Source organism: Cibotium barometz, chromosome 48, assembly GCF_041138505.1.
Source record: "Cibotium barometz isolate CiBa-2024 chromosome 48, ASM4113850v1, whole genome shotgun sequence".
Lineage (NCBI taxonomy): Eukaryota > Viridiplantae > Streptophyta > Polypodiopsida > Cyatheales > Cibotiaceae > Cibotium > Cibotium barometz.
This window is the reverse complement of record NC_141093.1, coordinates 8274971-8287664: the sequence shown is the minus strand read 5'-3', so window position 1 is coordinate 8287664 and position 12694 is coordinate 8274971. Positions and strand designations below refer to the sequence as shown.

General features: G+C 42.2%; 1 protein-coding gene across 2 annotated transcripts in view; it reads right to left on the bottom strand.

Moving 5' to 3' along the window:
* The window catches only part of LOC147610776 (paired amphipathic helix protein Sin3-like 4), a 34368-nt gene extending 22159 nt beyond the window's left edge, over nt 1–12209 (bottom strand). Inside the window, exons 1-13 of one of the 2 annotated variants that reach the window (XM_086785256.1) lie at nt 11125–12209; nt 10705–10845; nt 10419–10593; nt 10199–10297; nt 9884–10033; nt 9471–9792; nt 9249–9382; nt 9014–9089; nt 8636–8665; nt 8220–8500; nt 7968–8122; nt 7637–7761; nt 7253–7507 (exon numbers count right to left, since the gene is read on the bottom strand). In XM_086785256.1, coding sequence (XP_086641382.1) covers nt 7253–7507; nt 7637–7761; nt 7968–8122; nt 8220–8500; nt 8636–8665; nt 9014–9089; nt 9249–9382; nt 9471–9792; nt 9884–10033; nt 10199–10297; nt 10419–10593; nt 10705–10845; nt 11125–11198 — 2017 coding nt within the window. In that variant the 5' untranslated portion in view covers nt 11199–12209. The remainder of the gene's footprint in view (nt 1–7252; nt 7508–7636; nt 7762–7967; nt 8123–8219; nt 8501–8635; nt 8666–9013; nt 9090–9248; nt 9383–9470; nt 9793–9883; nt 10034–10198; nt 10298–10418; nt 10594–10704; nt 10846–11124) is intronic. The other variant, XM_086785257.1, reaches the window with a different exon arrangement.
* Nucleotides 12210–12694: the final 485 nt, after the last annotated feature.

Below are 12694 nucleotides of genomic sequence, written 5' to 3'. Positions count from 1 at the left end.
ATGCATATGGGATGAATGTTATGCAAAATGCAAACATGATCTGATGCAAACCCTAAGGCTTCTACTAACTTCTATATGCATGAATAATTCTCTCCAAGTGGGTTAAGGGACTTTGACTGACTGACTAACTCTCTAAGGTTGAGGAATGACCTACGTAGCTCGTGCTTGACATATCCTGGACCAAGTATTACAATGGGGTCATGGCGTATGACAAATATCAAATCCTAAAGGGTTCTATTGATGTACAATGTTGCACTGATGATGAGCCATCTTGTCACCATGCACTACAGTGCAGAGTGCATGTGACAAAGAGTTGAAATGGCTAAGCGACAAATCCAATCGCTCACGACGCTCAGCCATCTTCAAACTATAACGCAAGATCAACAAAATGTGTTGTGCAAAGCCAAAGCGCGTGTCTCTATGAATCAAAGAAAGATACAAAAATGGCAAATCTGATCGAGATGTAAGCAAATCCAAGATAAAGGTCGCTCATCGAAACAATTTTTCAAAAGCTTGCATGCTTATAGGCAGAGACACAAAATTGTGCGTGTTAAGAAATTTGATGGCACGTGAACATCCACAAAAATGGAGCTTGCAAATAAATGTGTCAATCATTATCAGCACATATTTCAAAGTTCATATATTGTGGATACTGATGTTCATGATGCTCGAAAAATTTTCTTAAATTGTGTACATCCCATTATTGACAATGAATCTGCTTTGAGATATAATTTGCCTTTCACTCAGGAAGTCGGACGTTGGAAGTCACCTAGTTGGGGTGGTTTGACAATCGAATTCTTTGTTGCCTTTTGGGATGAGCTTAAACTTCCAATCTTGACCATGATTAATGTTGCATGATGTATGTCTACTTCTTGGAAAGAAGGCCTTGTGACTTTGGTACCTAAAAAAGTATAGGGAGAATCCTTTAATGATTGGAGACCAATCACGTTGATGACAGTTATCTACAAATTGGCAACTAGAATGCTTGCAAATTATATTGGTGGACTGCTTTTTCATGGTTTGCATCCACAACAATATGGTTTTGTCCCTAGAAGGCAAATTATGGATAATATTGCTACTGTATATCTAGCAATGGAATATGCCAAATATACTTATCAGGACATCCTTGTTATGCAAGTGGATGTAGCAAAAGTTTTCAATACAGTTCAATGGGACTACATAGCTGAGGTCATGGTTGCAACGGGCTTTGGTCATAAAATGCAACAACCTACTTTTTGCTTATATCAGGATAGTACTACCCAGTGTATTTTGGGTCGTGATCTCTCATCGAAGTGGACATTGCAAAAATCTGTGTGTCTAGGATGTCCTTTTAGTGCATTACTCTATGCCATTGCCACACATCCACTTTTGATAGATATGGATATCTTACCAGCACAGGGGCAATTACATGGTTTGCAGTTACCCAATGGTTCGCATTTGTAGATGATTCTTTGTTCATGCCCAAAAATCATCCAAATGATCTTAAGTGCATCATGAGAACTTTGGAATTATTTGGTAAAGCAGTTGGACTTTATATCAACTTCGTCAACCATGGGCCATAATACTTGCAGACATGTGTGCTTCCATCAAGACTAAATATGGCAATTGGCACATTTCTCACTGGGAAGCAGTGCTTAGTAAATTTGAAGGAAAAATCCCAGGATGCCCTTATGCATCTTCCCTTCTGTGATTGGGAATTAGCTTTGCCTTCTATTCACTGGCATGGTAGAGATGCACTGACTGGGAATTCTTTTCGATTGGAAAGAATTCATTGGTCTTCGGTGTTTCCTCAACCACTTGCATTACAAGAACCACGAAAGGCCTCCTTTTTGGCCTCTATTGGAGTTAACACTGAGGCAAATGTCATAAGAAATAAGGGATTTGTGTTGACTTTCCCACAAGCCTGTCTGAAACATAACTTGGGTCCGCATCACAGGTGAGTGTGGAAAACTATTACTACACTGTTGCGGCCTTTTGAACCCATCCCACCCTTGGATGATTAGGACAGACTTCGTGATTGACAACTTATTGGTCATACCAATTCTCTTCGATTGGATGCACTTTCAGCAAGTAATGTTACAAATTGTTGCTTCCTTCCCCATGGATCCAGCCTCATGCCGATACTTTATGGGGATTTCATAAGAATACTAAATGGTGGAAACAAAGACTTCAACTAATTTGGGGTTGTAAGCTGCCTCTCAAATAGTGTCTATTCTTATGGAGATGCCTTGTGGAAATACTTCCAATTTCCATTTTTTTGGCAAAACGACATATCTCCAGTGATAGATGCTGTGGATGTGGATGACATGCAGAGTCCATTCCGCATCTTCTTTAGCATTGCACCGAGTCCAAGAATTTCTTGCAAGCATTGACTCACAATCTCCGAGGACAGTTTCCATTCTTCAAAGAAGGAAAACTCTTCTGGATTTTTGGTGTTTTGCCATCTTACATGGCTGGATTTTACACTTTCATGATCTGGATGAGATACCGGACTATTTGGAAGGCTAGGAACCATATTATGTTTCGACAGCCTTCTCTCTGAAGTACATCCTCCCCATGTATATTGTTTTTTGGTAATATAACACTGGTTTTTTACTCTCTTTTTTTAATGTGTGTGTGTGTGTGTGTGTGTGTGTGTGTGTTTAAGAGAGAGAGTGTCACACGCCTGTATTTGTGAGAAATCCCCAATCCAAAACCCTAATCAGCTTACAACTTCCAGGAAATTTTGTATCAAGAATTTTGAAGTTAATAAAACTTGGACATGTTGTCTGACCTAGCAAGGCAGACTTCATGATTGGACATGTGTTCTTTTCCAAGGAACCATGATTGGACATGCTTCTATTCCGAAATGGGAGAGCATAATATTGCATGCATGAATGGACATGCTTCCTTCCCAAAGTGGGGAAGTATGATTGGACATGCTTCATAAGCATGATGGACTATGCACTCTTACCATTATGGAAGAGCGTATAGATGGATACAAGTGTATGGAACGGATGGTACTCACCTTAGGCACATGCACAAAAAGCTGTTTGAAGATCTTGCATTGGATGCTGATTTTGAGAATGCTGAACATTTAGGCATTCATCTTAAAGAATCGAACTTGTGCATAATACTGCTTGTTGATCTAGCGACTTGTATTTTGCAAGAGGTTAAGTATGTTTCCTACTTAAACTACTTTCAATTTTGATAGTTTTACAAGATATGTTGGAGGTCGATTTTGAGGCCTTTCCCTTCATCTTTTGGGAAAACAGAGGCTAGAATCGGAATCAGACCGGTCAGAAATCCCTCGAGCAAATTTTTTATTTTTATTTTTTTTTAAGGTGACGTGGCGACTCGCCCAGCCATCTCAGCAACTGTCTCTTCAATTGCACATGCAAATTCATTTTAGAACTTGAGTTATAAGCATCCCTTTCTATTTTCCAAAGAGGGAAAGAGAACTAACTCTTTCTACTTGGCAAAGGAAAGTTTCCCATGCAAAACTAAAACATGTGTAAAAGTTTCCCATGCAACCTAACATGTGTAATCTTTTTCTATTTTGAACTAAGAAAGCTTTTTAGAAAGGAATTCACCTATAAAAGGAGGTGATTCCCTTCATTTTGGAGGAGGAGAGTTCATGTAAACTTGTGCATTTTTGAGAGCAGGAAGGCAAGAAGACTAGCTTCTTCTCTACCAAGTGTAGAGAGCCATTTTCAAGAGACAAGGCTACCATGTGAAGACGGAGGTGCTACTCAAGAAGAGGCTTTGAAGAGTTTAAGAAGAGCTTGCTGATTTTCTTCATCAAAGGACTTCACTCTTATGAGCATCCTTGCCACAAGAGAACCGGTTGTGTGACCCATTGGTAGGCCATTGGGGTGGCACACAGACGGTGAGTTTCTCCAACACTTGTGTGTGTGTGGTAGGCCACCACATACAAACTAGGAGATTCCAAAGGCTTTGTTTTCTATTTTGTTTGATGGCGGTACCATGCCGATTCAAATCAGCCCATGCACTTGTAAAATTCTGGAGGAATAATTCATATTCCTGTGAAGGGGCCCGGCCGTTCCGGGTCTATGCTGTGTCGTCTCTCTCTCTCTCTCTCTCTCTCTCTCTCTCTCTCTCATTTATTCTTCCATCTATTTGGCTCAAGTATTGTTGGCTGAAAATTCACAAGTTTTACTTCAATTTTCAGCCATGGATAAAAGTGGATTAATGTGATTTAGCAGTGATAAGCTTGTTACGCAACCTCAGCGAGTTTCAGTGGTATAGAGAGAGAGGGAGACCCTAAAAATGCAAAAATCCTAAACCTTGGATATTGAAAAATCCTCACCTTCTCAACTACCACAGTTTCTAATGTCACCTTGGCGTGGCATGAGTCACCAGTTCGAGCCTGATTTCTCTAAACTTAATCCAAACATTTCTATTCTCGTCCCCCCCTGAAGAGGCTTGTGGAACTGACATAAAGTGGTAGGGGCGGATACGATATGCAGAAACCCTAATATGCAAAAATCCTAATGGAAAAAAAGCCTAGAGAGAGGGATGCAGACCCTAAAAGTGAAAAAACCCTAAAAATGCAGAATTCCTAAACCCTGCAGATGTAGAAACTCTAGAAACCCAGATATCCTCAAAGACAAAAGCCCTAAGCCCTGGAGATAACCCTAAGCCATAAAACACAAAAGCGTAGAAACCCTAAATGTGAAGGAAACCCTAAAAATGCACAAACCCTACAAAATGCAGAGGGAAAGAAAATTAGAAAATCCAATAGAGAGAGAGAGAGAGAGAGAGAGAGAGAGAGAGAGAGAGAATGAAATGATATATTAACATCTCTAAGATGCCATAATTGCCTATGAGACCAAAACTGACAGTACATCTGAAGTTGGGGTCTCATCAAAGAGAACAACTAAATGAGACTAAAAAGTACAATAAACTGATTGTCCTACAGTTATAACAACAGAACTGTAAGACACCGAGATGATACTGAGTAGAAAATACTGGAAAATACTAGAAAATACTGAAAAATGTATATCAGGTAGATCCATGTATGCTGATCAGTTGAAGTGTTGCCCTCTCCTTAGATCAAGTATCTCCGCCATGGGGCTGTCTAGAATGGAGAGGTCGTAGAAGCGAGGTAGGCGCCTCCGATGCCGAGCAATAATGGCTCTGATCTGGCGATGGTTAGAACAATATCATCAGCATATAACAAGATGGGTATCAACACCCCTGTCAAGCATGCCCTTGGGCCTCCCAATCTGTCTACATAATCAGAGACCACATCAATGTATAGTCCAAAGAGGGTGGGCGATAGCAGGCATCCCTACTTCACCCCTATCGTGCTGGTCACCCTATCAGATAGTCCGCCTGGAGCTCGGACTCTGCCTGTCACAGACTCATACAAAGCATATATCCCACACTGCATATCCTCAGGTACCTCAATGTCATGCAATCTGTGCATGAGCCTGGCACGTGGTATGGTATCGAAGGCTTTGCGGAAGTCCACAAAGCAGCAGTATATCCTTCTCTTCTGTGCCCTGCCCTCTTCAATAAGTGCCCGAAGTGTCAGTATGTGATCCAAGGTAGTAAATCCTCTCCTGAAGCCAGCCTGTCCATGTGCTCGATGACCATGCCTCTCTACCCATCGGCTCAGCTCCGACTCCAATAGAGAGAGAGAGACAGAGAGAGAGAGTCGAGCTGTAGGGTCAGAGCATGAAGTCGGATGTGTATCATTAAAGGAGAAAAGCTGGTAGTACACCCACTTTCACACAAGTAAAAGCTATATATCCCCACATTTTGAGACCTTGGAGGGGTAGTTCCTGAATTCCCCACATCACAAACTGGTTTTGCAGCTTTTCATTGATGAGAGCCTGTTGAGCACTTAAAATTTCTTAAGAAGTCTTGGACCCCTCTTGACCTAGATGCCTAGTTCTATCCGAGATAAAGTATATATATATATATATATACCTAGATGAATCCAGGAACATGCCCAAATTCACCTTTTAGGAACGTGCATGTTATATACTCATGGTAGTCAACCCACAAGACAATATAACTATCAACTCCATTATGCATAGTATGGACCAGATACTACGACATCCCCACTAACATCATCAGTGCCCAATAGTGGGTGTAGAACTCTGTCTCAAGATATGCTCTCACACACACACTCCACACACACACACACACACATAAGAGCATATATTCACACAAAGCCCTTCGTACTGAGTTTCTGTCAAACCTCCGGAGATGCAAGGCAGACTCAGCCATAATGAAGCCTAGCACTAAGGGAAGTAGTAAATAGAAAGAATTAGTACAGCAAATAAGTAGTTGATAGGGCAAATGCACCGCTAAAGATAGAAAGAATTAGCACAATATCAACTGGCCGCAACCCAGATGAAAACTTCACAGTGTGAAATCTGCATGTCCGCTAATACGGCTGAATTATATACCTAGATGAATGCAAGAACATGCCCAAATTCACCTTTTAGGAACGTGCATGTTATATTCTCATGGTAGTCAATCTACAAGACTATATAACTATCAACTCCATTATGCATAGTATGGACTAGATACTACGACATCCCCACTAACGTCATCAGTGCCCACTAAAGTATCATTGCTTATGGGAGTGCAGAGGAGCACAGAGTATCTGGGTATCTATAGCCCAGCTCTTGGGCAGGTTGAGGAGTGATCCTATCTATATTACTTGGGGTGCTATTGCATGATTGACTGAGGACTCAGTCTAGCCCACAGCTTCTTTTTGAGGGCAGGGGAGCATTTCCTGTTAAACTTGTCCATAGGGACATAGCTCAGAAGTTTGCTTCAGGATATCCCCCCGGTTACGATAGTATCACAGTATGGCATCTCTGGAAGATCAGATGCTCAGAGGCCTTGGAGGGTATTCAAGTTTATGACACCCAATGTATCTGCAGTATATGGAGTGACATCGTTCACACTCTATTGGCCACCTGGGCCTGCATACAGGAATCTTCTAGAGCTGCACAGACAAAACGCATCAGATTTATGAGTGGAACCATGGTATTCTCTTCTCCTCCACTACCACGGGACTTTCATGGCAGCATAGTGCCCACGATTGGTTGAGATCTCCCTAACTTTTGGCTTGAGATCTCCCTTGTGGGGGGGGAGAGGGGGGGGTGCGGGTGTCTATGCTAAGCTGAGTAAGTGCCATAATATCATAGTTGATGGTATTCAAATTTCAGATAGACCCAAACAAAATTGGTCACAAAGTGGCTGATTCTTTGCATGCAGACTTTTTTACCTTTGCTGCTCAGACTCTTCTTATCTTGTTGTTTGAAGTAAAAGCTGCGGTGATCAAGAGACTTGTGGTAGTTTTTCGCATACACTTCAGCCCAGACTTTGTTCATGTCTGCCCGACATTTCAACCACTCATCGTGCTTCTGTTTAAGACGGCTCACGACAACAGGCAATGCCACACCCACATTTTTGCGCAGCAAATCAAGAACATCGAGACCATGGTCACCATAGATACGCTCGATGCATCGAAGTTGGATAGCTACACAACCATGGACAAGTATTAGAAGCTGCATCTGCTTCATTAAGATGCACCTACCTTTTTCATACACAAGCCCAGATGACCTCAGATGGGGTTGAGAAGCTCGCCTAAGTTGAGCTATAGACATACCTGTCAGGCAATCGTCAATGCAAATTTGATCTTCTTTGATATTTTCCTCCCGCATCTTTTCCAGTAATTCTTCTAAGCGTCTTGTCGTAATACTTGTAGACTCCAAAAGCATGTCCAGCTCAAACCTGCACACATTGGGTATGCAATGTGCATGTGGATGATGGTTCTATGAATGCATGTGTACATGATGCCTTTTATTCCTATATATCCACATGACAGGTTGCACGTACTTGGTGCCAGACATAATGAAGATGGTGTAAATAACTTCTTGAAAAGTAAACACAAGCACCCACACAGACTTCACTGCATCACTAAACTGCACTGACGATACCTATCGTCTTCACACCGAAACAAGCTTTCTTCATATTGATTCTTGCGCATATGCTTGAAAGGATAATCTTCACTTCCAGAGGTGACTGAGACCCAAGTATCATTGAGAACAACATGCCCTAAAGGTGTACGATAGCCAACGTTTGGCATTGGATACTGCATATAAAATCAAAGGCATGTGGAATAGATTAAAAACCATGCATCAAATGCATGCATGTAGCCAAAGAGACAAAGCATTACCAAAAGGACTTACGTTCTCAGGTAAAAGCCGATAGCTCGGAGTGCACTGCTTGCAATTTGAAAGGTCTAGCTCAGAAACCGGTTTATTCATATATTTGTTACTGTTGGTTGCATTGGAGGGTTTGTGGTTGGATAACTCCCTAAGAGGATGTTTCTCTCTCTCTCTCGCTCTTTCCACGTCTCTTTCCTGTTCACCTTTGTCTTTCTCCCGGTCATCTTTACCTTGTTTTTGGTCTTTTTCCCTCGATCTCTCTTTTTCTATGTTTGGTATCAGACCTGATCTGTCACCCAGCTCTGAATAGCACAAGAGGCTAAGATGAGAAAAGCAAACAGCTAAAGACAACAGACTTGCTCTTTGCAGGGAAAAAAACACCCATAGCCATTACATCCTTTCCTAGTACACAAACAAATGCCACCAGCACAACTTACTTTTGCTAACAAGGTTTGCAAGATATCCCTCTGCAACAAAAAAACATGTAAAGAGTCAATGTAACACATTAAAACAGGGCAGTTCACAAGAGGCCCCAGTGGGTCCCCCACCTCCCCAAACAAAACAAGGTTAGCCTGAGACTTGTGACCAACAGGAAGGCATGGGAATTTAAGTACACCCTCTTGAGGTACAGCAAACCAGCACCCTGGCTTGCTGGCTTGCTCATTTGCTTTGTACATATTCAACTTTCTCCACATTGTAATTTTTTTTGAAATACCGATTGAGCCTACAACTTTGAAAAAAGAAAGTTTGTACCCATACGAAACAATGCATCAAATGCCACACTAAGCAGGAGGACAAAAAATAGTTGTGCATACCGTTACATTCGCAATGAGTTAAAAAATCATTGAAACCTTTGATTAGCTCGGGGAAGTTCTGGAACATTTCATCAACCTGGAAAAGATGATGCAGGGAAAAAATATTACCCAATAATGAATCCCTGATAAAAAGTCAATTGAAACTTGGGGGGTGGGCGGGGGCGGGGGGGGGGGGGGGGGGGGGGGGGGGGGGGGGGGCGGGGGAGGCGGGGGGGTGGTTCATAGAGAGACGAACCAGGCCATTCAACTGTTCTCGAGTGATTATTTCTTCGCTATATAGATTTAAGCACTTCAGGAATTCTTGGTAAGTTTCACGATTTTGCAATCTGCCCTTCACAAGCTCGAAAAAGGCGAGCTTTCTCTGTACAACTGCAGTATCACATGGCACAATAAGCATTAGAACATCTAAAAACACACCGGCCAAAACATTTTTTTGAATGATTCAAAAAACACCTACACTTGGGGGCTTTCTTTTCTTCTGCTGAAAGCATTGGGGCAGCCGGTCCCGGAAATGCTTCTCCTCCTTCACCACCCTGCAATTGCTTGCAAATCAAATCTTCAGCCCTCCTAGCGGACTTGCGCTTGTTTGGCAAAAGCTGATGCCAATCTTCATCATGCTCCTGCTCCGAATCCAACCGCTTCTGCTCTCTTTCATTTCTATGCTCCTCTTCTTCTAGCTTCTTGTCACTCTTAATGGCAATACAATTGTGATGATCTCTATCATCGGGTTTCTCCAAGCTACAATGATCATCAGGTAAAGCATCCACCATCTCTCTCTGCTTCACATCCAAAAAAACACATTGCGATTGTGTTGTGGCTTTGCAAGCAATCACAAAAAGACCTAACACATGCATGGGAGCACAAACCCACCTTGACAACCTTTTCAACTTGTGGTTGTCTGCAAGGCAGCACGGTGTTTCCTTTCACTCTTGAAAGAGGGTGCACAACACCACTAGAATCCGGAAGAAAGCATGTGAACTCCTCCAGAAGATCCGGGTGGTCACTAAAAAGAGCTGCAACCTGGTATCAAGTCCCTTGGTTACAATATTTGTCAAGGATACCCACCTTCAATGGAAAAACAAGCCTTTTCTATGATATCCTATGCTGAGTCCCAACTATTTCACATCCCACATACACATATGACACACATGTAGATTGAACAGAACAAGTTGGAAGCTCACTGACCTCTTGATACACTTCACTAATAGATTTATTTCCCTTGCGGTACATGTTCAAGATCTCTAAAAATGCCTTGTAAACTAGCTCGTCTTGTTGAAACCTAGTCTGCAAGTACAATCCCCCAACATGGTCACAAAAAGTAACGTTTGCACAAAGCAAACTGCTAGCGTCTTTATAATCCTCTCAAATAATGGGAAAGCGGTATGGAGAAAGATGTAAGGCACACCTTGATCTTGTTTACATAACTAATGGCCTGGTCATACTCCACTGGCTGCCTTTTTGGACAGTCTTCAAGGGTTATTTCATAGCCTTTTGGAAGAAAAGTATTAAAGCCCAGAATGAGGTCGCGATGACCTTTGAACAGCTCCTTGACTCTAGCTATCACTCCAGGCGTGTTGATCCTGCACAAGGTAAAATTGACATCAGTATGGATGCACACAGCCGCACAGAATACCGCAGCAGCCATGTTGACTTTTTCCAAGGCCAAAAGTCCTCAAGCTGTAAAAGATTACCTTTGTGCTTTGAAATCTTTCATGACTTCAAGGAACTCGTCGTATTTCCCCTTGTTGTTTTTGAACATGTCTTTGACCGCTTTAAGGTAAGCAAGAGCGTCCTCTGTCGTCAAACGCTGAGATTGTGCTGGCAGGCCGGACCTGTGTTCAGGACATTGGAAGATGGTGACATTTATCTGTGGACATCTAAGAACTTCTTTCACGATGACAACCTTGGCATCAAATGTTACCTAAGAAGGTTTAGAGCACAAAGGTTGAAGGGAAACCCTTTTTTCAAGCAGCTAGAGGATTACAATCCAATCATCAAATGGTAGTGACAACAAAAATCTATGACAATCTAATCACCAAATGCCAACCAAAATCTATGACGCCTAAAGAGCAAAGCATCTGGATAAGAAGAATAAGAATGGATGGACTTACGCCTCTGAACGAGAAGCCGCCTGGCGCTTGAAGTTTGTCCCGGCACCACCACTGTCCTCTCGCCCGCGCTTCATGCTGTATAGGTGAGGGTATGCCTTTCTGGTAGAGGAAAGCTTTTCTTTCTTCTCTACTGTCTTGAAGTCAGCTAGCTCCAAAATATGTAGTAAATCTTCTCTCTTCTGCTTCTTTTGTCAGATCAAATCTCTCGCCCACACAGACACTTGGTCACAAAGGGATGTGTGTGATCATATGTGGCACCCATCTCCTCTCTCTCTCTCTCTCTCTCTCTCTCTCTGTCTCTCTCTGTCTCTTGCAGATCATGTGGTAAGAATCACCGAGCTATGGTCACAAAAAGATGTGTGCCGTTATATGTGGCACCTTATGCTCTCTCTCTCTCTCTCTCACACACACACACACACACTTTTTTATTCACCGACTTGTAAGCACTTGCATGGCATTGCTGCAAGAACCTAATCACAGATTTAGCAGGTGATTGTTCTTGAGTATTAAGTTGCTGGATCCTTTGGCCGGAAGAATGTGTGCTAAATTTTCCGTAATACAATGAATGTATTGTCTGTGGCAGAAAAGAAAAAGCAAAAAAGGCTGGTTGAAAAAATAGCAGCAAAATTTGCAAAGCTTTTTTTCTTGGGCGATCACATGAAGATAGCGCGTCTCTATACACACAAAAAGGCACACACTACATATATAACTGCTTCTCCTTTCATGGATATGGCTTTCGTCCTATGGTATCCATTGGGAAAGACGATAATTGAGAATTACAAACACTTAGAAGAGAGGGGGGGCTTCGGAAAAGAGAGAAGGAGGAAGGAATGAAGATCTCTACTAGGCAAGATGGAGGGGATGGAAGCCTTAAACAGGAAGAGGTAGGCTAACTGGTGTGGCTATGGCGATGATGAACACGAAAACAAGCTAGTTGGTTGGTTGTAATTGTGAGCAAAGAGGAGGAAGAGGAGGAGGAAAAAGAAGAAAGCAAAATAAGGCTTCATCCCGAAGAGAGAGAAACACGCTCACGCTCTCTCTCTCTCTCTCTCTCCCCATAGTAGCTTTGTTTATTGGCCATCACCACATGACAAAATCACCTTGGGAAAATGGTCAATATATACCTACATGGAGAAAGCACTATTCTCAAGTGGTGGTGGTGGTATGGTATACTTGTTAAGATTGTTTCATATCATGATCCTCGGTGGACTATCTTCACAACCAGGGCAAGGCAAGACTAGACTAGACTAGATTAGACATTGATTATCATTAGGTGAGTCATTAAGACCCTGGATACAAAGTGAGCGGACTATCGTAAAGACCTTGGATACGATGCGAGCAAGATCGAACTATCCATAGGAACTTAGATAGGGAGAAGCAAGACCACACATGATCAGACTATTAGTGGGACCTTTAGATAGGGAGAAGCAAGACCATGTGTGATCGAACTTTCATTAGAGGAGCAAAAACGGGTTCAAGTTTGGACTTTCATATTAGAATAGAATCCTAGATAGGAGGAGACAATACATTAGTAAGCGATTCCCACTCTAATGTAATAAAGAATATGCTA